Consider the following 27,136-nt stretch of genomic DNA (forward strand, 5'->3'; position numbering starts at 1 on the left):
ATGGAGGCGGCCGTGGGCGTGGACTCGGGCCCCGCGGCGGGCGCTCCCAAAGCCGGTCGGTCCCCTCCCGGCTCCGCGGCTGGAGCTAATTCGCATTGCACCAAAATCGGCCTCCTGACAATTGCGGGACGCCGAGGAGAGCGGCTGGGGGCGGGCGCGAGCGGGACCCGCAGTCATCGCCTCGTGGCCCCCTGGGGCGAGCAAAAACTCGGCAGGGGTACTCGGGGGCTGCGCGGAGAGGGGGATGCGGGGACGGCCTGGGCGGGCCTGGCTGCCGCTCCCGGCTTCTGGGTCTCTCCGCCCAGCACTGCGGCGTCGGCCGGAACCCGGGACTTGGCGGAGAGGGAGCCTTGGCCGCACCTCTCCTGCGAGGGCTGCCGCTCCGTAGCCGCCCGCTGCTGGCTGCGCAGGCTGCCCGGGTGGCGGAGCGTGGCATCTGGAAACACCCCACCCCAAAGACTCCCCTCGGGCCTGGCACCTCGGAGGTGTGCTTGGGCCTAAGCTGGCATCCACCTGTCAGAGGGCGGCCCGCGTGCGCGCTCCGTGGGCGCCAACCTGCGGGGACTACCTGCAGATGGGAAAACGTCGAGTTTCCTCTGTGTCAGGACTTCCCCGCCCTTAGGGGCCCTTCAGCTGAGTTGGGTAAACAGCCCTCTTTCTTGATTGGGAACACCTGTCCCATTTTCCCAGGCCTGTTCCAATTTCACTGTCAAAGGAAAAAAAAAAAAAAGAACCTCCCTGAAAGGGGAAATGTGTTGAGTGTATCCAGCGCTTTCTGCGTAACTCTGGCTTGCTGGCTGCAGGCCAGCCGCCCTCCCTCCAGACCCTTCCCTGACCCCAAGGAGGTCACGAGGCAGCCTGGCCTCCCCATCCACCCCCCCCCCCTTTCTTTTTTAAAGATTGATTTAGATATTTGAGAGGTAGGGTTACAGACAGAGAGAGGGAGAGACAGAAGGGTCTTCCACACTCCCGGAGCTTCTGGGTCTTCCGGGGGGCTGCAAGGGTCCAAGCAATTGGGCCATCTACTACTGCTTTCCCAGGCCATAGCAGAGAGCTGGGTGGGAAGAGGAGCAGCCAGGACTCAAACCAGCGCCCCAGGTGGAGGCTTAACCAACTACACCACAGCACCAGCCACCCTCCCCACCCCACCCCACCTCATTGTTGCTGTCCATCCTTCAAAGACCCTGAGCTTTGGGCTCTCCAAGCACAGGAGCAGCCACCACACCTACCTGCCGATTAGAAACCCAGACTACATCAGCAGACCCGATGTCCAAGAGGGGCGGAGAGAAGAGTTCCGCAGGAGCTTCTCTCTAGGTTGTGACACATGACCCAAGGCAGAGGCAAACCTGGCATCACCTTCAGTAGGGACTGGGATCTTTCCTGGGCGGCCAGGGTTAGGTAGAAGGAGCTGCAGGAACCAGAGCGGGAGCCTCTGCACTCCCCGCTGACACTCTGCATGCTACCAGCAGCATCTGGTCTTTGTTTCTCCTTGCCATCTTCTTACTTGATTCCCTTCTCCTATCACCTTCTCCATCCTCAACCTGTTTATGTTGCCCTTGCTCCCCTGCCCAAGGAAGAGCCTTCAGAGCCCATGAACAATTCTTGGCCTCCGCCCTTACCCCCAGAGCTGAAGAAGTGCTCGTGCACGGTGTGCCTGCCTGCCTGCCTGCCTGTCTCTCTGGTCATCTCTTCTTCCTCCCGAAGGCAGGCCATTTCAGAAGAGCAGTGAAGGGGGACCATGGCACCCCTGGCTCAGCAGCTGTGACTGCTCCTCCTAGGCTGGCAGCTCCACACAGCAAGGAACTTGGTGATTCTTCACCACCATCTCCCCAGCATCTGACACGGTAACGTGCACGTGCTAACTGATCCCTGTATGTGTTGGATGGAGAAAAAGAAATGAAATAGCATTCAGGCCCAATTTTTTATATGTGTTGTTCTGAAGGACAAAATACTTTCTCTTTTTTAAGATTTCTTTTATTTATTTGAAAGATGGAGTTACAGAGAGAGGTAGAAACGAGAGAGGGGTCTTCTATCTGCTGGTTCACTCCCCAGATGGCCACAACAGCCAGAGCTACACCGATCCAAAGCCAGGAGCCAAGCGCTTCCTCCAGGTCTCCCACATGGGTGCAGGGGCCCAAGGACTTGGGCCATCTTCTACTACTTTCCCAGGCCATAGCAAAGAACTGGATGGGAAGTGGAACAGCCGGGACTAGAACCAGCCAGCGCCCTTGTGGGATGCAGGCACCACAGGCCAGGGCTTTAACCCACCATGCCACAGCGCCTGCCTATACAAAGAACTTTGTCTTCCACATTTTCTGCAGTGATGTTCATTCAACAGTATCAAGGAAGTTTCAGTTGCATTCAGTCCTGGACAAAGGATACAAACTTTTAAGATTTATTTATTTATCTGAGAGGTGGAATTACAGAGAGAGAGAGAGAGAGAGAGAGAGAGAGAGATTGAGAGAGAGGTCTTCCATCCGATGGTTCACTCCACAGATGGCCACAACAACTGGAGCTGTGCCAATCCAAAGCCAGGAGCCAGGAGCTTCTGGGTCACCCATGTGGATGAGTGCAGGGGCCCAAGGACTTGAGCCATCTTCTGCTTTCCCAGGTGCATTAGTAGGGAGCTGGATCAGAAGAGGAGCAACTGGGACTCGAACCTGTGCCCATACGGGATGCCAGTGCCACAGGCAGAGGCTCAGCCTACTATGCCACGACGCCAGCCCCAGGAGACAAACTTAATGGAGACTCCTCCCACCCCTACCCCTACCCCCACCCCCCCAAAAAAGGAGTTAGAAATCCAAAGACAAATTCAGTCTGACTCGACTTATAGTTATTTCTCCCTTACTGGACATCATGTGAAATAAAAGCTCTTGGTCCTGGAAATGGCAATAAAAAACCAAGACCCTTCTGTCCCTCAGAATGGCTAAGCCTCAGCCCTCTGAACTTCCTAACTCTATTTGCTGTTCTCTGGGGTAACTGGCCCTTCCCCGCAGCTCACTGGTTTTCTAGAGGGACAGGTGACAACCGTCAAATTCTGCCTTCTTTCCCACCCTTCACTCAGTCACGGGTACATGAATGTCCATCGCTCAGAAGCTCAACTGTTGCACTGCAGTGAGCTCTGACACGTAGCTGGAGTGCAGGGCCCAAGTCTTTGTATTTCCTTAAGGCCCTTACAACTGGAAACCTGGGGCTGGCGCTTTGGTGTAGTGGTAAAGTACCTGCAGTGCCGGCTGTTCCACTTCCGATCCAGCTCTCCACTGTGGCCTGGGAAAGCAGTAGAAGCGCCAAGTCCTTGGGCCCCTGCACCTGTGTGAGGAAGCAGCTCTGTCAATAAGCCATCATCAGAGTCACGAATTTCAGCCCCATCAAACTCTTCTGCAGCCATCCTTCCTGCTAATGGCTCAGGCTTCTGCGGCTGGATTCAGGACTGGGGAAATAAGCACTATCTAAAGTAAATACTCAGAGTACATTTGAAAATGTCTGGATCTTTACCTCTATTCCACCTATCACATACAAAGCAGCAAGGCAGGAAGACAAGCCAGCGTGGCAGAAAAATCAGAAGCCTGAGGACCCAGCTCAACCCCCAGATCCGCCACTGAGTTTGTCTAAGGCCTGTGACCTACCTCGGCGCTTATGATACAAGTTGTAGAAGGGGGGAATGCACATAAACCAATCGGGTGATTTTTTGGGCCTCCCAAATTGGTTTATGCATACAATGAAAAGCTTGTCCAGAATAGTGTTACTATGTCCAAAAACTAAACTCTTTAGCCAGAAATATATGGATCAAAAAAACTTTTAAAATAAAGAGGTTGCTTTGTTTTTAATTTTATTTGATTTATTTTATTTGAAAGACAGAGAGAGAGAGAGAGAGCACTCCCATCCTTAATTCAATCCCCAAATGCCCACAACAACCAGGGCAGGACCAGGCTGAAGCCAGGAACCTGGAATTCAATCAGGGTCTCCCACATGGGCGGCAGGGACCCAACTGCTTGAGCATCACCTGCTGCCTCCCAGGGTGTGCATGAGCAGGAGGCTGGAATCAGAAGTGCAGTTGAAACTCCAAAGTGAGATCCTGATGTCCCAAACAGAATTCGAACCACTATGCCCACCCCCTAATCCAAATACTTTATTAGGTGACCTCACAAAGGTACACACTCTGCATAAAAGGTGTTCACATCTCACTAAGAAGAATTGCAAGGGGAAAGGATTTTCATGTTAAAACTTGAGTGTCATCGGGCCGGCGCCGTGGCTCACTAGGCTAACCCTCCACCTGCAGCGCTGGCACCTTGGCTTCTAGTTCTAGCCGTAGCAGCCACTTGAGGGGTGAACCAACGGAAGGAAGACCCTTCTCTGTCTCTCTCTCTCTCTCTCTAACTCTGCCTGTCCAAAAAAAAAAAAAAACTTGGGTGTGATCATTTCCATTAAATGGATCATCTGACAACATTTAGTGAGGGGCCTCCTGTCACAAATGCTGTATAACGGGCAGCATCTCAAGTTCTCTACTTAGCTCCTGGAAACAGAAGAGAGTTGCTGGGGCGCGTTGCCTGTGTCCTGTGATGAACAGAAGCTGTTGGCAGCGTCCACTAGGACAACACCGAAGAAAAGCATCACTGAATGAGGAATCACACGAAACAGCTACCTCTGCAAAAAGCTTTCTGTCATCCAGATGATAGGCCGGAGGGTAACTGAGCATGCTAGTTTCAAGCCTCTATTGGAAGAGGTAAAGAACAAAAGAACCTTCCATCACAAGCCTGTGACATAAAGAAGATGGCCTGAGCAGAGATGTGCAGCCAGCCTGAGCGCTGTCTGAGGTCCACTCCTTAACTCCAACTCTTGCAAAGCTGCCATTCATGAAAGGACTCATCTGGTGCAAAACCTTTACAACTCAACGACAAAAATAGAAAAAAAGGCCAATAGGTATTTGGCCCTAGCAGTTAAGATGCTCAAGTCCCACCCACATCGGAGTTCAGGGGTTCAACGCATGGCTCTGGCTTCCTACCCGTGAAGACACTGGGAGCCAGCGGTCGGGGCTACAGTGGTTAGGTTCCTGCCACCCCCATGAGAAACCTGTTTTGCCTTCCTGCTGTTGTCCTTAGCCGTGGCCTGGCCCAGTCCCAGCCTTTGCAGACATTCCGGGAGTGAACTGGCAAATGGGAGCTCGCTCTCCCTGTCTTCCTCTCTCTGTATTTTTCCCTCTCTCCCTCTCCTTCTCAATAAATAGACAATCTTTTAAGAAAGACAGAAAGGCCGGCGCCGCGGCTCAACAGGCTAATCCTCCACCTTGCGGCGCCAGCACACCGGGTTCTAGTCCCGGTTGGGGCACCGGATTCTGTCCCGGTTGCCCCTCTTCCAGGCCAGCTCTCTGCTGTGGCCAGGGAGTGCAGTGGAGGATGGCCCAAGTCCTTGGGCCCTGCACCCCATGGGAGACCAGGTGAAGCAGCTGGCTCCTGCCTTTGGAACAGCGCGATGTGCCGGTCGCAGTGCGCCAACCGCGGCAGCCATTGGAGGGTGAACCAACGGCAAAGGAAGACCTTTCTCTCTGTCTCTCTCTCACTGTCCACTCTGCCTGTCAAAAAAAGAAAGACATAAAATTAGCAATTTTTAAAAGGAAGAAAAGAAATGGGAAAATGAGTGGCAGTATACAATCAATACAAGAAAAAAACTCCCTGGCACAATTCCATCCTGCGTGGCTGCTCTCTGGCAGTAAACATGTGTCTCCATCGCCTTTCTCTCCTGCCTAACTCCATGACACTGCCCCCATGGAGCAGTCGGCAGACATGAACTGAACCCCTGAGTTCCACTGAAACCAACACCTGCCGACGATGATCACTTTAAAGTAGATGATGCTGAACATGAGTACCAGCTACTTTTAAGAAATATTTAGGGCCTCGTGCAAGTGCACATTGTCAAAGCAGAGGCAATGAATTGTAAAGGCAGCCCAATTAAAGTAACACTGCAAACTTTGAAAATGCTGGCATAGCCAACGGTTTCCCTGGGGAGCTCCAAAACAACACCTTGCGTGGTCTAAGGTTAAAATCTGGTCAGGGCGTGGGCATGTAGGTGGACAGCACTAGGTGGCCGTGGAGAAAGGTACAGAGTGAGCAGATGGAGAGAGCTCTTAAAAAAAAAAAAAGATTATTTATTTGAAAGGCAGAGAAGCAGAGGCAGAGAGAGAGAGAACGAGGTATCTTTCACCTGCTGGTTCACTCCCCAACTGGCCTCAAAGGCCGGAGCCATGCCCATCCGAAGCCAGGAGCCAGGAGCTTCTTCCGGGTGCTCTATGGGGGTGCAGGGGCCCAAGGACTTGGGCCACCTTCCACTGCCTTCCCAGGCCACAGCAGAGAGCTGGATCAGAAGCGGAGCAGCTGGGACTCCAACCGGCGCTCATATGGGTTGCCGGCACTGAGGCGGCGGTCTCAAGAGAGAACTCTTTAGTATACTTGGACATCAGCCTGCCCCTGCAAGTAGTAGCCAGTCACCACAGAAAAATAAAAAGTAAAACTTGCTGGGCCTGAAGATGATGATGATGGGCATGATGATGAAGAAACTGAAGAGAAAGGTCCAGTGAAGTAATAAGGTACTCCAGCCAAAAATGCACAAAAATCAAGCCAGAATCCAAGAGAGTCAAGCCATTAACATCAAGATGAAAAGGTCAAGAAACCTCCAAAGGAAAACCCACAACAATCCCAAGACAGCAAAAGAATCCAGCTCTGCAGAAGACTCTCAAAGCAAAAATGCTAGCAAGTACAGAAAAACGTGGTCCTCATCCCAGAATGGAAGCCAAGTTCACCGGTTATGTGAAGAATGGCTTCTGCGTGACCGCACAGGAGGAAGCCATGCAAGATCTGCAGTAGTAGAGGGAGTCCCTCTAGATTGTAAACAGTGGGTTACCGTGTCCTGGGAGTGAGCAGTTAGCAGTTAAGACTGCCACATCCCAAGTAGGAGTACCTGGCTCTGATTCCTGACTCCAGCTCTTGCCTCCACCTCTCTGCTAATGCAGACTCTGGGGAACCCCAGTGATGCTGCAGGAAACCGAGTGTTGTGTTGTACCTACCACCTGCAACACTGGCATCCCATATGGGTGCCTCCCCCAGTCCCTGCTGCTCCGCTTCTGATCCAGCTCCCTGCTAATGGCCTGGGAAAGCAGCAGAAGATGGCCCAAGTGCTTGGGACTCTGTCACCCATGTGGGAGACCCAGATGAGGCCCCTGACTCCTGGCTTTGGCCTGGCCCAACAACGGCCATAGTGGCCATCTGGTTTGTGAATCAGTAGATGAACATCTCTTTCCCTCTTTCACTCCTTCTCTCTCTGTAACTCTGACTTCAAATAAATAATAAATCTTAAAAAAAAAAAAGGCATTGGGTTCCTGCCACACACATGGGAGACTTGGAATGAGTTTCCAGCTCTGGTGTCAGCCTCGGCTTAGCTCAGTTGTTGGGGGCAGGTGGGGAGCAAACCGAGTAGATGGGCACTATGTGTGCGTGAGTGTGTGTATGCCTCTTGAACAAGTAATTTTTAAAATGTTTTGCTGGAATAGCTGCTATCTGGCTGTCCTTGTCATAATGCAGAGTGAGAACTTTTCCTTCCAGGTTTGATACATATTACCCAGTTTGTACTGCCAAGAAAATATTGCTAAAATGCCTGTTTAATTTTTAAAGATGGAACTCTGCCCCTTTGGTTAGTTTCAAGTCTACATGCAATATTATAATAGGGTGTAGTAGTGGTAGTGTTCACACATGGACATGTAGGGGAGATTAAAAAAAAAACATGTGAAATAAACTCAGGATTTTAACAAAGAACAAGAGAAAAGAAATTTTTTGCTATAGAATAAATAAAATTGGGGCTTAAATGTCAGAATTCTTTAACTTAAAATAGTTATTGTATTAAATAAGAATTTACAACAGAGAAAAAACTTCCTTGGGGAAGAAAGTACAATGTAATAGAAGGAGATAAAACATGACCCAGAATTTCTTAAGAAAGAAAGAATAGCAGGAAGAAAATAAAATGGCCAGGGGCAGCATAGCAGTGACAGGTGACAGTACCACCAGTGACAGTGGCATCTCATATGGGTGCCAATTCATGTCCCTGTTGCTCCACTTCTGATTCAGCTCCCTGCTAATGTGCCTGGGAAAGCAGTAGAAGATGCCCCAAGTCCTTGGACCCCTGCGCTCATGGGGGGACTCAGAAGAAGCTCCTGACTCCTGGCTTCAGTCTGGCCTAGCTCTGCCCATTGTGGCCATCTGGGGAATGAACCAGCAGATGGAAGATCTCTTTCTCTGTCCCCATCTCTCTCTCTCTCTCTCTCTTTCTCTGTAACTCTGACTTTCAAATAAAAATAAATCTTTCAAAATAAATAGCCATAGATATTAAGACTGTATGGGGGAAAATTTTAAGACTGCTTTGATTGGCCGGCGCCGTGGCTCACTAGGCTAATCCTCTGCCTTGCAGCGCCGGCACACCGGGTTCTAGTCCCGGTCGGGGCACCGATCCTGTCCCGGTTGCCCCTCTTCCAGTCCAGCTCTCTGCTGTGGCCAGGGAGTGCAGTGGAGGATGGCCCAAGTGCTTGGGCCCTGCACCCCATGGAAGACCAGGAGAAGCACCTGGCTCCTGGCTTCGGATCAGCGCGGTGCGCCGGCCTCGGCGGCCATTGGAGGGTGAACCAACGGCAAAGGAAGACCTTTCTCTCTCTCCCTCTCTCTCTCTCTCTCACTGTCCACTCTGCCTGTCAAAAAAAAAAGAAAAGAAAAGAAAGACTACTTTGGAAATGGCATAAGGAAAATTGGTAGACTGGTAGGCATTTGCACAGCAGTGGAGATGGCCCTTGGGGCACCTGTGTGTCATATCAGAGGCCTGGGTGTAAGGCCTGGCTCTGCCTTCAGTTCCAGCTTCCAGATAACGCGCCCCCTGGGAGGTGGCCAATGATGGCTGAAGCTGCTGACTCCCTGCTTCCCGTATCCGACCCCTGGATTCAGCCTGGCCCTGCCCTGGCTGCTGCAAGGCATTTGAGGAGTAAGCCATCAGATGGGAGACTCCGTTTCTGCCTCCCTCCCTCTGCGTGTGTGTGTTGGGGCGGTGAGGGTGTGTGTGTGTGTGTGTGTGTCTGTATGTCTTTCAAATAAAAAGAAAAAAAATTTTTTAAAAAAAGGTTGCAAGGGACAGAGAGGATCAGTCATGACTAGTAGGGAAAAATAAAATGAAAATGAACAAAGAGTATCTAGAAAATTTAACAAGATACCTGGGAAGTTCAATCTATACATAAATGGTATCCCTTACAAACAAACTGAAATAATGGAACAAAAAATATTTAAAAGTGCTATTCAAGTAAATTTTCTTCAAATGAAGGAAACTGGAATTCTGCAAACTGAAGAGTCCATCATATTACCAGGAAATATATGGCTAACCAATACCAAGATATCAAAGTCCTAGGAAAACTATCTATGTCCAAAGAAATAATCCTTCTGTTTCTATAACAATATCGAGTTATATATATTGGAAAAAAACAGATCCGCCTTCTTTATTGTCATGGTTGATGGTAGAAGGCACTGGCTATAAAGTGCCCAAAGACAGAAGCTGTAATATTACTACAAATAGCAAACATTTACCAAGTTCATGGTATGCGTCAGGTCTAAGTGCTTGACCTGTTTTTATGTGTTACTCTGCACAGCCAACCTATCGGGTCCCTAACATCACTATTCTCAGACAAGACTTGGAAACTAAGCAACTTCCGCAGGTGTCACCCCAGGGAGTGCGTTAGACCCGAGCTGCCCCGTGCGGGAGCTGTGTCCTTGACTGTATCACACCATAATGCCACTGTCAAAGTGTGTTCAAATCAAGGACATCAGGCAGACGCTGAGAAGCCATCACTAGATAAAGGAGAAATGGACGTGCAGTAGTCAAGCCACAGCCAGTGTCACCACAACATAAAAATAATCTTTTCAATGGAAAAAAAAAAAAGAGCAGCCGGCGCCGGGGCTCAATAGGCTAATCCTCCGCCTAGCGGCGCCGGCACACCGGGTTCTAGTCCCGGTCGGGGCACCGATCCTGTCCCGGTTGCCCCTCTTCCAGGCCAGCTCTCTGCTGTGGCCCGGGAGTGCAGTGGAGGATGGCCCAAGTGCTTGGGCCCTGCACCCCATGGGAGACCAGGAGAAGCACCTGGCTCCTGCCATCGGATCAGCGCGGTGCGCCGGCCGCAGCACGCCAGCCGCGGCACCCATTGGAGGGTGAACCAACGGCAAAAGGAAGACCTTTCTCTCTGTCTCTGTCTCTCACTGTCCACTCTGCCTGTCAAAAAAAAAAAAAAAAAAGAGCTCAAAACCAAAATGAGATCACAAAATGGTTTTATTTGATTTTCTTTTTTTGACAGGCAGAGTGGACAGTGAGAGTGAGAGAGAGAGAGAGAGAGAGAAAGTTCTTCCTTTTCCGTTGGTTCACCCCCCAGTGGCTGCTGCGGCTGGCGCACCACGCTGATCCAAAACCAGGAGCCAGGTGCTTCCTCTTGGTCTCCCATGGGGTGCAGGGCCCAAGCACTTGGGCCATCCTCCACTGCACTCCCGGGCCACAGCAGAGAGCTGGATTGGAAGAGGGGCAACCGGGATAGAATCCAGCGCCCCGACCGGGACTAGAACCCGGGGTGCTGGCGCCGCAGGCGGAGGATTAATGATTTTTTTATATTACCCAAACTAATTTTTTAGTTTTTTTTCAAACCTCAAAAGACTTTGAATGGGCACACCCCTTTGGATCTTTACATATAGGACACTAACCTGTATCTTTCTACCTTGGGCTAAAAAACAGTATAAACCTTGCCTGACTTCCTCCCAGGCCTGAAATTTTCTGCTTCTATGGCTGACACTGCAACACAATCTTGTCAGTTCACATTAGAATTTAGAGTCTATTCTTAACAACTCACTGAGATGCACTAGCCAATATACATAGAAGTATTTATAAAATTAAGGACACTACAACAACAAAAACGGTACCCCTTATGCAAAAAATTATCCCTGAGCAAAAATGGGACAGCCCCTGACTTTCTATCCTGAACTAGATTTTTACTTCTTCAGCACCTGGCATCATTTAGAGTCTGATGGGGCTATGTTAGGACTGAGGGGGCTAGTCCAAACACAGAGGGACGGGCATTTGATGACAAGGCACAAATGCACCCATAAAAATGAAGGGTGCTCAGTCACAGGTAAGCTTCAACATAGCAGAGTCAGGCTTAAACAAACACAATGCCCCCCCCAAAAAACTGGAGGTTTTCTTTTCTTGGTTTTAATTCTTTTAAATTAAGATTTGTTTCTTAGAGAGAGAGAGAGATTCCATCAGCTGGTTCATGCCCCCAAATGGCTACAATGGCTATAGCAGGGCCAGGCAGACACCAGGAGCCCAGAACTCCATCCTAACTCTCCTGTGTGGGTCGCAGGAACCCAAGTCCTTGAGCCATCTTCTTTTGTTTCCCAGGTGCATTAGCAGGGCACTGGGCCTGGAACCAGCACTCCAGTACAGGATGCTGTTATGAGCACCACAACAGCTGCCTGTGAAAGAATTTCTCCACATTTTTTCTCTCTTCCCCACCCCCACTTTTTTTTTTAGTTATTTCCTATAAAAAAGGTGTAATTATCAGAAGACAGGAATCAGATGTGAAGACATTCTTTCTGTTTTAGCTGTTTGAACTATAGACAAAGGTGAAGCAAGAAAAGAAGGTGGCCGGCACCGTGGCTCAATAGGCTAATCCTCCACCTGCGGCACTGGCACACCGGGTTCTAGTCCAGGTCGGGGTGCCGGATTCTGTCCCAGTTGCTCCTCTTCCAGGCCAGCTCTCTGCTGTGGACTGGGAAGGCAGTGAAGGATGACCCAAGTGTTTGGGCCTTGCACCCGCATGGGGGACCAGGAGGAAGCACCTGGCTCCTGGCTTCAGGTCGGCGCAGTGCACCAGCCGTAGCAGCCATTTGGGGGGTGAACCAATGGAAGGAAGACCTTTCTCTCTGTCTCTCTCTCTCACTGTCTAACTCTGTCTGTCAAAAAAGAAAAGAAAAAGAAAAGAAGGCAATGCTAACCAAGAGTTTCCAATATTTGGCAAATGACTAGTGGGGGTATGTCTAGGGGCATGGGGACTATGAACCCTAACGCTGCTGGCCTCCACTGGGTCCCTCAGTCTCCTGAGTGCTGACATTGAACTTGAACTTGACACGGTAGGTCCAGAAGTGAATGAAGTGCGGTTGCTGCCCACGAGCGCTCTGGCCCCTAAATGAGCAAGGCAGATAGGTAAATAGACAGCAAGAATAAAATGTGCTGAAGGCTTGAAGGAGGCTCGCCTTGGGAAGGGCAGGAAAGCACAGATTTGCTTCCTGGAGCTTCAGAAGGGGCTTTGTGGGAAACAGACCTCATACACGGCCTGCAAGTGTCAGTCAACATTGGCAAATGGGGAAGGTGGGCGAGTGTAGGTTTTACACAGAAGGAAAAGTACGTGCAAAGATTTAAAAAATAAAAGCAAAATGTCCATTGGAATAGTCTAGGCATTCTCTCAATCTCCAAATCTCTCTCTTTCTCTCTCTTTTTTTAGATTTACTTATTTATTTGAAAGTGATAGAGAGAGAGTGTGCGCACTTCCACAGCTGGTTCAATCCCCAAATGACTACAAACACCAGGACTGGGCCAGGTTGTAGCCAGGAACCAAGAACTCCATCTAGGCCTCCCACATGGGTTGTAGGGCCCAAGTACTTGGGTCATCTTCCACCGAATTCCCAGCCGCATTAGCAGGGAGCTGGGTCAGAAGCAGAGCAGCCAGGACTCAAACCTGCACTCCAATATGAAATGCCAGCATTGCAAGCGATGGCTTAACACACTTCAGTATCCAAATCTTAATACCTTATAAAAATAAAAGTTCCTCTCTCACATCCATTGTTAATTGGTAGGCGCCCTGCTGGCAGAGGAACTATACCATCTTGAACTTTGCTAGTTGCTATGGCAGAGGGAACTCAGTCCAAGTCTTGCACGTGGCAGTACATGGCTGCGTACTGGAAATGATACACTTCCCTTCCACTCACAAGTTGTCAGCTGGACGAGTGGCATAGCCCCACCCAGCCACAAAGGACCAGGCAGTACAATCCTAGTATGTGCCCAGAAGGTAGAGAGCAAACAGCACTAATGACCGTCACAAAGCTGCCACATGAGGCTATGGGCTCAGGAAGTTATGTTGTGTGGTGCAGGGTTAGAGTGAAGTGAGCAAGAGGGGAAGAAGCAGAAGTGGCTGGGGAGAGCTTGAACGACTTATTTGTGAAAGGTTCCAGTATTCTTCCTTTGGACTGAAAAGTAAAAATTCTATTAAGTGCTTCAATGAGTGTTCAATAGTCAGGGTTGAAAATCTAGCAGGAGCCGGCGCTGTGGCACAGCCGGTTAAGCTGCCACCTGCAACACCAGCATCCCATATGGATGCTGGATCACTTCCCGGATGCTCCACTTCTGATCCAGCTCCCTTCTTATGGCCTGGGAAAAGCAGCAGAAGATGGCCCACGTGCTCGGACCCCTGCCATTCATGTGGGAGACCCAGATGAAGCTCCTGGCTCCTGGCTTCCACCTGGCCCAGCCCTGGCTGTTATGGCCATCTGGGGAGTGAATCAGCAGATGGAAAATCTCTCTCTCTCTCTCTCTCCTCCCTTTTCTCTGTAACTCTGACATTCAAATAAATAAATAAATCTAAGAAAGAAAAAAGAAAAAGAAGACTTAGCAACACCCCACGCTGTATTTCAGCAACGGCTCTGTCACCCATGGGAAGTGCGTGGGCTTCTGGTTACTTTCCTAATCCTCCCGGGCTGCAGCCTTAACCACCAGATAACACCGTACACCCCTGAAGGAATTTGGATCAGCAGCCTCAGAGAAAACTGCAACGCTGCTTCCTATACCGTGGTAGTAATGGGTTTCCATTTCCAGTCATTAAGGAATCTCGGAGTCTGGGGTGAAGTCCTGAGAATGTGCCAGAGAGAATCTAATTAGCCAGGGTTCTGAAAGGCAGCCTCCCTGTTGGGACATCCCTATGGGCCTTGGAATCTCAGGGATGCTCAGCGTCAGCTCATGCATCGTCACTGCCTTTGATAGAGCTGTGCCACTGCAACGCGCTATCGGTGAGTGGGCGCCAACAGCGTGCACTACTGACTACAGACGAGCTGATGCAGGAAACCAGCCGAAAAGCTTGGCTGCCTCAGTCTGGCTGGCTTGTTCAGGCTTCTGCCTTAGGGCTACAGCAAAACAGCTGAGGGGATGCGAGAGAGGTGGCTTCTTTTCTTTATCGTGACTTCCTAAAAGGCAGTTTCCTGTGTCCCAGGATTCGGACTGTGAATGCAGGATACAAACCAGAGCAAGGCATCGCATACGGTCAAGGACCCAAGGTCTCACCCGACATCCAACTCACTGACTTCAGGTATTTTTCTGCAATTGGGGATAACAAATGGAGATGGATGAGTTACATCTGCAAGGCACTGGGGACTTCTCAGAAGAAAAGCAGCAGATAAACATAACGTATTAATAGTATGCATCTTTTTTTTAATAGCTGTCACATCTGGCTCTTTGCTTTTTTGCCTGGATTATAAAATGAATGGCTTCAAAAGAAAACATATCCTATTAAAAACACAGCCACCCACAAGACTTCCACTAGATGGGTGCATTTTATTTCACATGTAAATAGTCTTGGTGTCTTATTTCTGGAAGGGGTTTTCTGGCAGAAAAAAAGTCTATCAATTTGCAAGATTCTCTCAATATATTATTCCCCAAGATTACCTTGATGCTGCAGGCAGTAACTATTTTTTTTTAAAGATTTATTTATTTATTTGAAAGGCAGAGTTAGAGAGAAAGAGAGAGGTCTTCCATCTGCTGGTTCACTCCCCAGATGGCCGCAACGGCTGGAGCTGAGCCAATCCAAAGCCAGGAGCCAGGAGCCAGGAGCCAGGAGCCAGGAGCTTCTTCTGGGTCTCCCACATAGGTGCAGGGGCCCAAGGACTTGGGCTATCTTCTACTGTTTTCCCAGGCTGTAATAAAGAGCTGGATCAGAAGTGGAACAGCCAGAACTCGAACTGGCGCCCACATGGGATGGTGGCACTGAGGTGGTGGCTTTACCCAGTACACCACAGTGCTGGCCCTACAGTAAATCTTATTAACCAAAACTTTTAGGATCTATCACTGGAGGGGCTGATGTGGCACAGCAAGTTAAACCACTGTTTGCAACACCAGCATCCTATGCCAGAGCGCTGGTTCAAGTCCTAGCTGCTCCACTTCTGATACAGTTTCCTGCTAATGTGCCTGGGAAAGCAGCAGATGGTGTGCATGTGCTTGGGCCCCTGCCACCCAGTCCTGGAAGGAGTTCCTGGCTCCTGGTTTCAGCCTGGCCCAACTATGACTGCTGAAGGCATTTAGGGAATGAACCAGCGGCTAAAAGAGCATTCTCTCTGTCTCTTCCTCTCTCTGTCACTTTGTCTTTTGAATAAATAAATCTTTTTTTAAATCTATCACTGAAAATAAATACTAATTTTCCTATTTAAACCATACACCTATAAATGAAAGCTAATATTTTCATAACGGTAAATGACGTGATTTCTACATATGTAGACACTTGGCCTAGGGGTTAAGATGCCCACATCCCACACTGGAGTGCCCAAGTTCAAGACCCACCTCTGCTCCTGACTCCAGCCTCACCCAGCCTTGACTGTTGCAGGCATCTGAGGCGTATACTAGCAGATGAATGCCCACTCCCCGTCTCTCTCTTTACCCCCAGCTGTCAGATAAAGATGGATATGTACACGTGTGTCTGTGTGTGTGCTCACATCCAAGCTGACAGAGTACTACCGTTGGTTCTTCTACTTCTCCAAAAGTAGAGCAAAGGCAAGGGCGAAATATCCACCCAAAACACACGTGAGGGAGCAAAAACCCCATTGTGCGCTTCTCTGCATTCCTGATACAACTGCTTTTTCCCAAAACTCACCAATGGAGGTGTCTCTGGAATCTACACCTCAGGTGGATGCAAACCGGTCTGTGGGATTATTGACTGCTAGCTACACCCATGACAAGCGCTCACTGGCCTTAACCTGTCACATGGAAGGAAGGTGTTAAAATTCCCACCCCTGGGCCAGCGTTGTGGCATAGTGGCTACTGCTGCCTGCGACCCTGGCGTCCCATATGGGTGCCAGTTACTGTTCCAGCTGCTGCTCCACTTCCAATTCAGCTCCTTGCTCATGGCCTGGGAAAAGCAGTGGGAATGGCCCAAGTGTTTACACCCTTGCCACCTACGTATGGGACCCAGATGAAGCTCCTGGCTCCTGGCTTCACATTAAGTTAACCTCAGCTGCTGCAGCCATCCAAGGAGTGAACCAGCCAGCAGATGGAAGATTTCTCTCTCTCTCTCTCTCTCTCTCTCTCTCTCTCTATTTCTTTAACAAATAACTCTTTTAAAAGATTACCACGTGAACAGGCATTTTTTTTCAAAGGATGAAATCCAAATGGCCGACAGACACATGAAAAGATGCTCAGGATCTCTAGCCATCAGGGAAATGCAAATTAAAACCACAATGAGGTTTCACCTCACCCCAGTACAATGGTTATCATCCAAAAGTCAAAAAATGACAAACACTGGCCAGGAAGTAGGAGGAAAAGCACCTTAATCCGCTGTTGGTGGGACTGTAATCCAGTTCAGCCATCGTGGAAGGCAGTGTGGAGATTCCTAAGAAATCGGAAAACAGACCTACCACGTGATGCAATCATTCCACTCATGGGAATTTACCCAAAGGAAAGGAAATCAGTACCCCCATGTTTATAGCAGCTCACCACGACAGCTGAGATGTGGAATCAACAAAGGTGTCCATCAACTAATGACTGAATAAAAAATTGGGATACACACACACACACACACACATATATATACATACACACGCACATACACATATATATATATATGAAAGAATATTACTCAGCCATAAAAAAAGAATGAAATCCTGCCTTTCACAACAAAATCAGTGCACCTGGAGACCATTATGCTTAGTGAAAACAGCCAGCCCCACAGAGACAAGTATCATATGTGTTCTTGATTCATTGTACCTGACATACAGAGTACCAAAAAAATGTAATGTCTATGAATGAAATGAATATTTTGGGATTATTGTTTATAGCCCTGTCTACACGCTTGAGCACCAGTGGTTTTTCTACTTACTACTTGTTGAATTCTTTATGTAGTGGAGGGTTAAACTTGTGATTATCAAGAAAAGTAAAGTAAATCATTGTAAAAATTAAAAGACGGGGCTGGCATTGTGGCATAGCGGGTAATCCCATATGGACGCTGGTTCGAGTCCCAGCTGCTCCACTTCCAGTCCAGCTCTCTGCTATGGCCTGGGGAAGCAGTGGAAGATGGCCCAAGTCCTTGGGTCCCTGCACCCACATGGGAGACTCAGAAGAAGCTCCTGGCTCCTGGCTTCAGATCAGCGCAGCTCCAGCCATTGCGGCCATCTGGGGAGTGAACCAGCAGATGGAAGACCTCTCTCCCTCCTTCCCTCCCTCTCCCTCCCTCTCTCTCTCTCTCTCTCCTTCTCTGTGTAACTCTGACTTTCAAGTAAATAAATAAATCTTTAAAAAAATTAAAAGAAAAGTAAGAATGGAAGGAGGATGGAGGGCAGGGTAGAAAATAACATTATGCTGTTCAAATTATATATATATGAAACTTGTTCCCCTTACATAAATTAAAAAAAACTTGTTTTTAATTACCAGCCTTGCCAAGAGGTTTTCTCCTAATTACAACTGCACAGAAACTAAGAAACAAGAACAGTGAAAGCTTTGGCCTGTCGCCTTCCCAAGCCTTCTCCCTGGAAAGACCCAGGGTTCCCAATGGCCAACATCTCCCCAGTCCCCTGAAGGTTACCAGATCTGCTTCCCGCTGCCCCAGCCAGAAACAACACTGGAAGTGGGTTTATTTTTACCCCGGGCTTTGTCATTTATCATTACTGAAAATCTGAGAGACAGGTTTTGGCTGAGCACCCTGCAGAATACTGAGGATCTCTGTGCAGAATGTGGCTCTCCGTCTGCCGCACTTGTCTTGTTTCGAGGGGGCTTTCTTCTTCTCCCTGCCAATGTTCCTCACGAACAAGGATGCTTGTGTGCAAAACAAGAAACTTGCTCTCGGTCAGGTGCCTGAGGGCGCGTGTGATGCTCTCGTGAAGCAGCACTGTGATATCAAACCTTCTTTCACAGAAACGATCATGGAAACTTGGTTGGCATGTCGATTTAACCAGCAGGGGAAGAGTACTAAAGTTTTGTTTGAAGATTTACTTATTTGACAAGCAGAGAGAGAGAGAGATTCCATCTACTGATTTTACTTCCCAAATGACCACAACAGTTGGCTTTGGACTAGGCCAAAGCCAAGGGGCCAGGAATTCCATCCAGGTTTCCCACGAAGATGGGAGGCACCCAAGCACGTGGGCCATCATCCGCTGCCTTCTCAGGTTCATTAGCAGGAAACTAGATTGGAAGTGGAGCAACTGGGACTCAAACCAGTGATCCAATTAGGGATGCCTGCTTTGCAAGTGGAGGCTTCACCTGCTGGGTCAGAATGCCGGCCCTCAATTACTATATCTTTTTTTAAGATTTATTTATTTATTTGAAAGTCAGAGTTACACAGAGAGAGGCGAGGGAGAGAGAGAGAGAGAGAGAGAGAGAGAGAGAGAGAGAGAGAGGTCTTCCATCTGCTGGTTCACTCCCCAGATGACCACAACGGCTGGAGCTGTGCTGATCCGAAGCCAGGAGCCAGGAGCTTCTTCCGGGTCTCCACATGGGTGCAGGGGCCCAAGGACTTGGGCCATCTTCTACTGCTTTCCCAGCCCACAGTAGAGAGCTGGATTGGAAGTGGAGCAGCTGGGTCTCAAGCTGGTGCCCGTATGGGATGCCAGCGCTTCAGGCCAGGGCATTAACCCACTGCACCACAGTGCCGGTCCCAATTAATATATATTTTAATTCTACTTTTGCATGAAGTTTTGAGGTGCCCTCATGGAGTGATATTCTATTGGTTCTGTTTCTCTAGAGAACCCTGACTAATCCAGGATCTTTGGGGGAGAAACCATCCTTGGGGTAACCATCCTTGACTAAAGGTCAATATAATACTTTTACATTATATCACAAATGTCATCCACAAACCCTAACCACAAAACCTAGGTTTCTGACATCTGTAACGCTCATTCTAGACATAAGCCCTAAAGCCAAATGTGGTTTCAGAATACCCCAGGGAAAGGTCACGGCCTGTATCGTATCCCTGTCTGGTCAGACAATGGCACTGGAGGCAGAGTCATGGGGACCAGGTTCTGTCCCGCCATCGGTGTGGGAAAGTGTGGTGATCATGTCTCACCGTACAGGCACGGAGCCCCTTACCTTCAGCTGTGTGCCCCCTGCTGAGCACAGGGGCGTTTCCAGCTCTCCTGTGCACTGACCCCTTGCGTACGTGCCAACAGCAGGGCTGCACACGCAGTGCCTCTCCCGGCTTTAAGTCACCAGGCAACTAAAACCTGAGAAGCTGGTGTGTGGTTCTGGTTTGGAATCCGGGCAGCCCTCAACGACGGCCAGTTGAACTCAGAACTCCGCCACCGCTGTGCGATCCCTGAGGTTACATCAGATGTCACCTGCGTTTCTAAGCACAAGGCTCCAATCGCTTCCTCCTTACCACACCGCTGCATTTCACAGAAGCAACCAGAATGCAATGATTCTCCTCCAGCTACGCAGCAGGTCAACGGGGGATTTTCCTCTGCTCCGGGCTGACTCAGCTCCTCCCCTCCCCCACCTCGCCATGGCTGCCTCCAGGAGGCCACGATTCCAGGTTTTCTGGTTTCAAAATAAATTGGCAGAAATCTGAAGTGAAGCCAATACCGCCCTCCTGCCCGCAGGCAGCTGGGTCCCAGTGGGAGGTCTCTTAGCAACCAGGCTCAAATCAAATATTTGGGCGTCTGGACACACTCTGATTGGAATGAGATCATGAACAAAAACTTTGCTCTTCCCTCAACCCAGCTACCCGATGAAAAGATGCTGAACCCCTGCACTGCCTCCCTGCGCCAGATGATCCGTGACTCACAGGGAATGTCCAGGCGGAGACAGCCCCACAGCAAAGCAGCTCCATCCCAGACTGGCAGGCCCGAGAGCCTGCTTCTATTTCTGGCTTCATCTGGATCCTCAGACAAGACACTCCAACTTTCTTATCGCCGTGCCTACGTACAGCCCAACGTTTCAATGCAATGCAATCAGACCCTTCTGCAGGGGCATCTTTCCAGAAACTGGACGGTGCACAGATCCACCGGAACATGTGCTCCGGGTGCAAGTTAGAAGCCAAGCAGGGTGAGTGAGAGTCCAGCGTACTCTGCTCATCCATCTGCCATCTCGCCCTTCCCTCCACCTTCCCTGCAGGTGGTGATGAGCAAATGAGAGAGAGAACAGGGCAGACAGGTGCCAGCCAAGAGCAGTTTCACATCTGTTACTTTCCAACCTCAAACCCCAGGTTCCACCTATTCCTGTACACTCAAGAAAAAAACACAGCAAACTTGGCTTCAGTTGGTCATTCTAACCGACATTCTGCTCTATGAGGGAAACTTTATCTCAGCATTCGAATCTATAAAAGGGGGCTTCTAGGTCGTGGTCTCCAGATCTCATAAGAGATGAGTTAGTCCGTGGCTGCCACCCCTATGCCCAGCGTGCTCAGCCTCAGGCCTCTGTCTGCCCATCTTGAGTTACTGATGGAATCACCCCGTTTGCCACAGGAGCTGCTTATTTCCGTGTGCCCAGATGTCTAACCTTTGGAGGGAGTCCCCAAAGAGGGCTTGTACCCTACCTGTCACCTTACCCAGCACCCTGCAGACAAACATTGCTATTCCCTAAGTAAACACTTAATGAATTTAATTAATACCTAAACCACGTGGAAATGTCTTCCTTCAATGGCGGTGAAAAATCTGAGAACAGAAACCCTAGTAAATTAGACGCCATTGGTTTGCCTCTAGCTTTGCCTCTCTGGCTTTGAGGCCTTGGGCAAGCTGAGTCATTTCTTTCAGTCTCAGTTTGCTGATATGGAAAATGGAAAATAATAGTAGCACACACTTCAGCAGATTGTTTAAAGAACATTAGACGCCGGCACCGCGGCTCACTAGGCTAATCCTCCGCCTGCAGCGCCAGCACTCCGGGTTCTAGTCCCTGTTGGGGCGCCAGATTCTGTCCCGGTTGCTCCTCTTCCAGTCCAGCTCTCTGCTGTGGCCTGGGAAAGCAGTGGAGGATGGCCCAAGTCCTTGGGCCCTGCACCCGCATGGGAGACCAGGAGGAAGCACCTGGCTCCTGGCTTCAGATCGGCGCAGCGTGCTGGCCGTAGCAACTATTTGGGGGGTGAACCAACGGAAGAAAGACCTTTTTCTGTCTCTCTCACTGTCTAACTGTGCCTGTCAAAAAAAAAAGAACATTAGACAATGTATGAATGAAAAGCATATTGCACTATGAAAGTCAATCAGTACTAGCTATCACCATTGTCATGATTTTTTTCAACTTCAAAAAATGGAATCATTTAATCACCTTTGTTCATTCGATCACTAAACAAAAGTGCACCGGGTTACTTTTTAAAAAATAAGTTTATTAATTTGAAAGGCAGAGTAACAGAAAGACACACACACACACACACAGAGATCTTCCATCTGCTGGTTCACTAAATGACTACAACAGCCAAGGCAGAGCCGGGCTGAAGCCAGGAGCCAGAAACTCCATCCAGGTCTCCCACGTGGGTGGCAAGGACCCAAATATTTGGACCATTCTCCACTGCTTTCCTAGGTACATTATCAGGAAACTGGATCAGAAACAGATCAGCCGAGACTTGAACTGGTGCTCTGATATGTGATGCCAGCATTGCGGTGGCAACTTAACCCTCTGTGCCACAACATCAGCCCCTTGGGTTCCTTAGTTATTCTGATGGCAAAACTATATAATTTTTTATCTAAAAAGCTGCACAAGAGTATGGAATGAGTCAGCACTTAGTTTCCATGACTCAAGGTAAAGTACCTTATCATTTTTAAATTGTCCCTTACTCTAAAAAAAACACAAAAGTACCTATGGCAAGGATTGAGAAAAGAGTCATTAAAATAATTATAGCAGCAGGCTTTGTGGCACAGCAGGTTAAGATGCTACTGGGGACACTTGCATCCTGAATCGGGGTGCCTTGGTCAAGTCCTATCTCCGCTTCTGATCTCTGCTACTCCTGCCAATGTGCCCTGTCAGGCACAGGTGATGGCTCAAGTATTTAGGTCCCTGTCACCCACATTCCAGACCCAGATGGAGCCCCCAGCTCCTGATTTCAGCCTAGCTCATCCCCAGCTGTTGCAGGTATTCAGAGAATGCAACAGCAAATGGAAGACCACTTCTTCTGCCTTCCCCCTCCCCTCCCCCTCCCTCCACCCCTCCTCCCCCTCCCCCTCCCTCTCTTCATCTTTCTCCCTCTCCTTCTCCCCTCCCTCTCCCTCTCTTCCCTTTCCCTCTTCCTCATAGTCCACGTTCACCAAGTATCTTCTACATGCCGGACATTGTTGGGGTGCAAGGTGGGGAGGCAGTGAAAAAAGTCACTTTTCCATCTCCTGAAACTCACATAGTAGTGTGGGTCCCGGACAATAACCAAATAGTTACGGCACCACTTTATCCAACAACCGGCACTTTCAATTTGTGCAGCCAGCCTGTCAAGTAGATGGGGTTTAATGTCCGCACCTGATAGATGAGGAAATGAACTTGGCCAAATCAGCCAGTTATAGTGATGGACCTGGGATTGCAACCTGAGTCACCTGGCACTTCCGCTTTGGCACTGGCAGGTTAAGTGATTCAGCTCAACCTTGCTACCAGAGACAGCTAAACGAAGCTAGATGGAATATTGGCTTCATTTTCTTAAACACATCCAACAAGGTATTCAAACATCTGCCAAAATTGAGAGGACTAACCCTGGAGAGACTAGATGGACCAGCGCAAAAGGCTTTCATCCTATGGCACTGGTCAATCTGGCATGCATGCGTGTGCACGCACACACACACACGCACATGCACACACACAGTTGAAACTGAGCTGTTCTTTGCATACTCTCATAAGGACAGGAAAACAGAATTCAAAGCCCAGAGCCTGCCAAAGTTGAGGGTCTAGGCTTGGCAGGTAAAGCTGCCCCTTGCAACACCAGCTTCTCTTACTGAACCGCCGGTTTCAGTCCTGGCTGCTTCTCCTGATCCAGCTTCCTGCTAGTGTGCCTGGGAAGGCAGTGGAGGATGGTTCAAGTGTTTGGGCCTCTGCAACCCATTTGGGAGACCTGGATAGGAGTTCCAGGCTGGCCTAAAATTTGGAGAGTCAATCAGTGTATGGATGGAAGGCTCTGTGTGTTTGTGTGTGTGCGTGTGTGTGTGTTGCAGCCATCTGGGGAGAGAACCAGTGGATAGACTAGTTCCCCCAGTTTCTGGCAGATACAATGAAAAACCTCTCTAGAATAAGGGTCTACCATGTCAAAAATTTCATAGAGGGGAGGGTGGTGCAGCAGGCTACAGTGCTTCTTGGAACACCTGCATCCATGTCAGAGTGCCTGGGATTGTGTCTTGCCTTGTTTCTGAGCCAGCTTTCTGCTCTTGTGCACTTCGGGAGGCAAGTAGGATGACGGCTCAAGTACTGGGGCCCTGCCACCCACCTGGGCGATCAGGATGGAGTTCCTGACTCCTGGCTTTGGCTTGGACCAGGCTCAGCTATTGCAGGCATTTGGAGAGCAAACCAGGAATAAGTGAAAAACTCTTTCTCTTTCTGACTTTCATATCAGTAAAAGTAAGTATACAAAAATTTATTTTGATTAGGGATGAGCGTTTTGGACAATTGCTGTGGAATTCCTTCAAGAGGTACAGTGGTGTCCTTGGGGCTCAGCACCAGCACCACAGGGGGTGGGAAAGACAGCCAGGAGCCGGTCTCAGCCGGTCTCCCCATTCTGCTCTGCAAGCAGATTTGCTCACTTGAAAGGCGCTGTTGCTTAGCAGGTAAAGCTGCCACTTGCAGTGCGGGCATCCCATGTGGGCACCAGTTTGAGTCCCAGCTGCTCCAGCTCTCTGCTATGGCCTGGGAAAACAGTAGAAGATGGATCAAGTCATTGGGCCCCTGCACCTATGTGGGAGACCCGGAAGAAGCTCCTGGCTCCTGATCAGCTCAGCTCCAACCATTGTGGCCAATTGGGGAGTGAACCAGCAGATGGAAGACTTTCTCTCTCTCTCTCTCTCTTTCTCTCTCTCCTTCTCTCTTTCTCTCTCTCTCTCTCTCTCTCTCTGCATAACTCTGACCTTCAAATAAATACATAAATAAATAAATCTTAAAAAAAACACTTGAGGATGTCAGGTTCTCCGTGAGGCGGTCCCAGCTCCATGATGCCGCCTCGCTCCTGGGCACTGCAGGCAAGTCCCTCGCCCTCTGGGGGCCCAAGGCCCGGCTGTGAGACAAGAAGGCTGGAGCAGACTTCACTCAGGAGGCTGAGCGTGCTGGGCTGGGCTCTCTGGGCAGAGGTGAGATATGCGGCTCAAAGCAGCCCCCAGGCTGATTTGAATAGGCCCTTCCCCAGAAACTGAGCCCCAGGGCCAATTCTGTAGGTCCCTAGTGTAGAATCCGATGTTCTACAACCCCCACCCCACCCCAGACCATCCCCATGTCTCCCCCTCCATTCCTATCTCTGCCTCTGTTAGAAGTACAAGAAGTGGCCTTTATAGGACAGCTCCCCTGCCTCGGGCGCCATGCTGCACACAAGTAGTCATCACCGCAGGTTCTAGAAGTTACTTAAAAGCCAAGCAGCAGTCCTCAGAGCCCTTCTGTGCCAAAGCAGCTCCAGCAATAAGCTAATTAGTCATCCAAATGGCACCACTCAAAGCAGCTTTCTGGACAATATGAGCTGACAAAAAGGACCCCACAGGCTGTCACCTGCTCCCATAAGCCTTGTGTCTCTGGCCCTCCTTCAGCCCCTATGGCCAGGTTCTGTGTCGGGCTCCAGCCTGTAGCCCCCAGCCAGCATCCTTGGTCACCCTGGAGCTTGGGAAGAGCACTCGTGTTCCGTATATGACACTACACTCAGAGGGAACGCCTTTAATTCGGGAGGCCTTTAGAAGTTTCTGTCGGTCGTTACTCAGTGTGTTGAGTTGTACAACCTCGGGAGCATGAGAATTGCTCTCCACAGAAGTAGTAACATAAATCTTCCCTGAGGGGCCGACGCTGTGGCTCACTTGGTTAATCCTCCGCCTATGGCGCCGACATTCCATATGGGCACCAGGTTCTAGTCCCAGTTGCTCCTCTTCCGGTCCAGCTCTCTGCTGTGGCCCGAGATGGCAGTGTAGGATGGCCCAAGTGCTTGGGCCCTGCACCCGCATAGGAGACCGGGAGGAAGCACTTGGCTCCTGGCTTTGGATCGTCACAGTGCCGGCCGTGGTGGCCATTTGGGGGATGAACCAATGGAAAAAGAAAGACCTTTCTCTCTGTCTCTCTCTCTCTCTCTCACTATCTGTAACTCTATCTGTTAAATTAAAAAAAAAAAATCTTCCCTGAACTCATGGGCTGCAGCCCTATAGGGCAGTACTAAACAATGACTACCCCATCTGGCTCCCCACTCCCACCCTCCCTACCCCACCCCAGAAAAACGGCCACCCACGGTGTCTTCCTAGGGTCACATGACCTTGCACCTACATCTGTCAGTGGGCCACGATCAATGAGATCAATGACTGCCTTTGCCAATCGTATGGGATGAGGTGTCCATCAATCCCTCTCTGCACACCCTGGTCAGCTCTCCGTCCCTGTGACCAGCGGCACATGTCTGTTGGCTACGGCCATGGGAAAGACCACTGCTCACAGGCGAAGACCCAGACAAGCCTGTTCCAAAAGGGCAAAGGACAAGGCAGGCAGGAGGACCCTGGTGTTGCAGCCATTCCTAGCGGTGCCACCCGTGTACTTCCTCTGATATCAAACAACCTGAAGCCTCAGAACGGCAGCCCATGGATTTGACAGAATCTGTAGGTGTGACTTGTATAGCCAGATAGGATTTTTGTTTTGCTTTGTTTCACTTTACATTGCCAAAATTAAAATGTAGATGATTTCATTAAAAAAAAAAAAAAAACTGGATGCCTTCTACTCTAGAAAAATCAGAAACTCTAGCAGCATGTTTGATGAGCTGTCATCTCTTGGAGCTAAATACTCACTGACGGGGCCGGCGCTGTGGCACAGCGGGTTAAAGCCCTGTCCTGAAGTGCTGGCATCCCATATGGGCGCCGGTTCTAGTCCCGGCTGCTCCTTTTCCAGTCCAGCTCTCTGCTATGGCCTGGGAAAGCAGTAGAAGATGGCCCAAGTCCTTGGGCCCCTGCACCCACATGGGAGACCTGGAAGAGGCTCCTGGCTCCTGGCTTCGGATCTGCACAGCTCCAGCTGTTGCGGCCATCTGGGGAGTGAACCAGCGGGTGGAAGACCTCTCTCTCTGTAACTCTGCCTTTCAAATAAATAAAATAAATCTCTAAAAAAAAATAAATAGGACCCCGAGCGCCACCTCCCCGGCTCGCACGGTTGGCCCTGGCGTGGGCTGCGGGCCCTGGCGCTCCGCCGAGGCCGGTGGGCGGTGGGCACGTCCGTCAGCCGCTCTGTGCGCGCAGGTGCCAGGCTGCCAGTGCCTAACGCTGTGTTTGTCTCTTCCCGACTCCAGGATTCAGAAGGAACTGGCAGACATCACTTTAGACCCTCCACCCAACTGCAGCGCTGGTCCCAAAGGTGATAATATCTATGAGTGGAGATCCACCATTCTAGGGCCTCCAGGATCTGTGTACCAGGTGGTGTCTTCTTGCTCGATATTACTTTTACACCACAATATCCCTTCAAGCCTCCGAAGGTTACATTTCGGACAAGAATCTATCACTGTAATATTAACAGTCAAGGAGTTATTTGCTTGGACATATTGAAAGATAATTGGAGTCCAGCACTAACCATTTCTAAAGTCCTCCTTTCCATCTGCTCACTTCTTACAGACTGTAATCCTGCCGACCCTTTGCTGGGCAGCATTGCCACTCAGTATATGACCAATGGTGCAGAACATGACAGAATGGCCCAACAGTGGACCAAGAGATACGCTACATAA

General features: G+C 49.7%; 1 protein-coding gene across 1 annotated transcript; it reads left to right on the forward strand.

Moving 5' to 3' along the window:
- LOC133773457 (ubiquitin-conjugating enzyme E2 E1-like) lies at positions 1–27,136 on the forward strand. The gene is given in 3 exon segments (XM_062210799.1): positions 1–384; positions 26,658–26,826; positions 26,829–27,136. Coding segments are annotated over 3 exon segments (861 nt in total).

The sequence above is a fragment of the Lepus europaeus genome, chromosome 14 (assembly GCF_033115175.1).
Source record: "Lepus europaeus isolate LE1 chromosome 14, mLepTim1.pri, whole genome shotgun sequence".
Classification (NCBI taxonomy): Eukaryota; Metazoa; Chordata; class Mammalia; order Lagomorpha; family Leporidae; genus Lepus; species Lepus europaeus.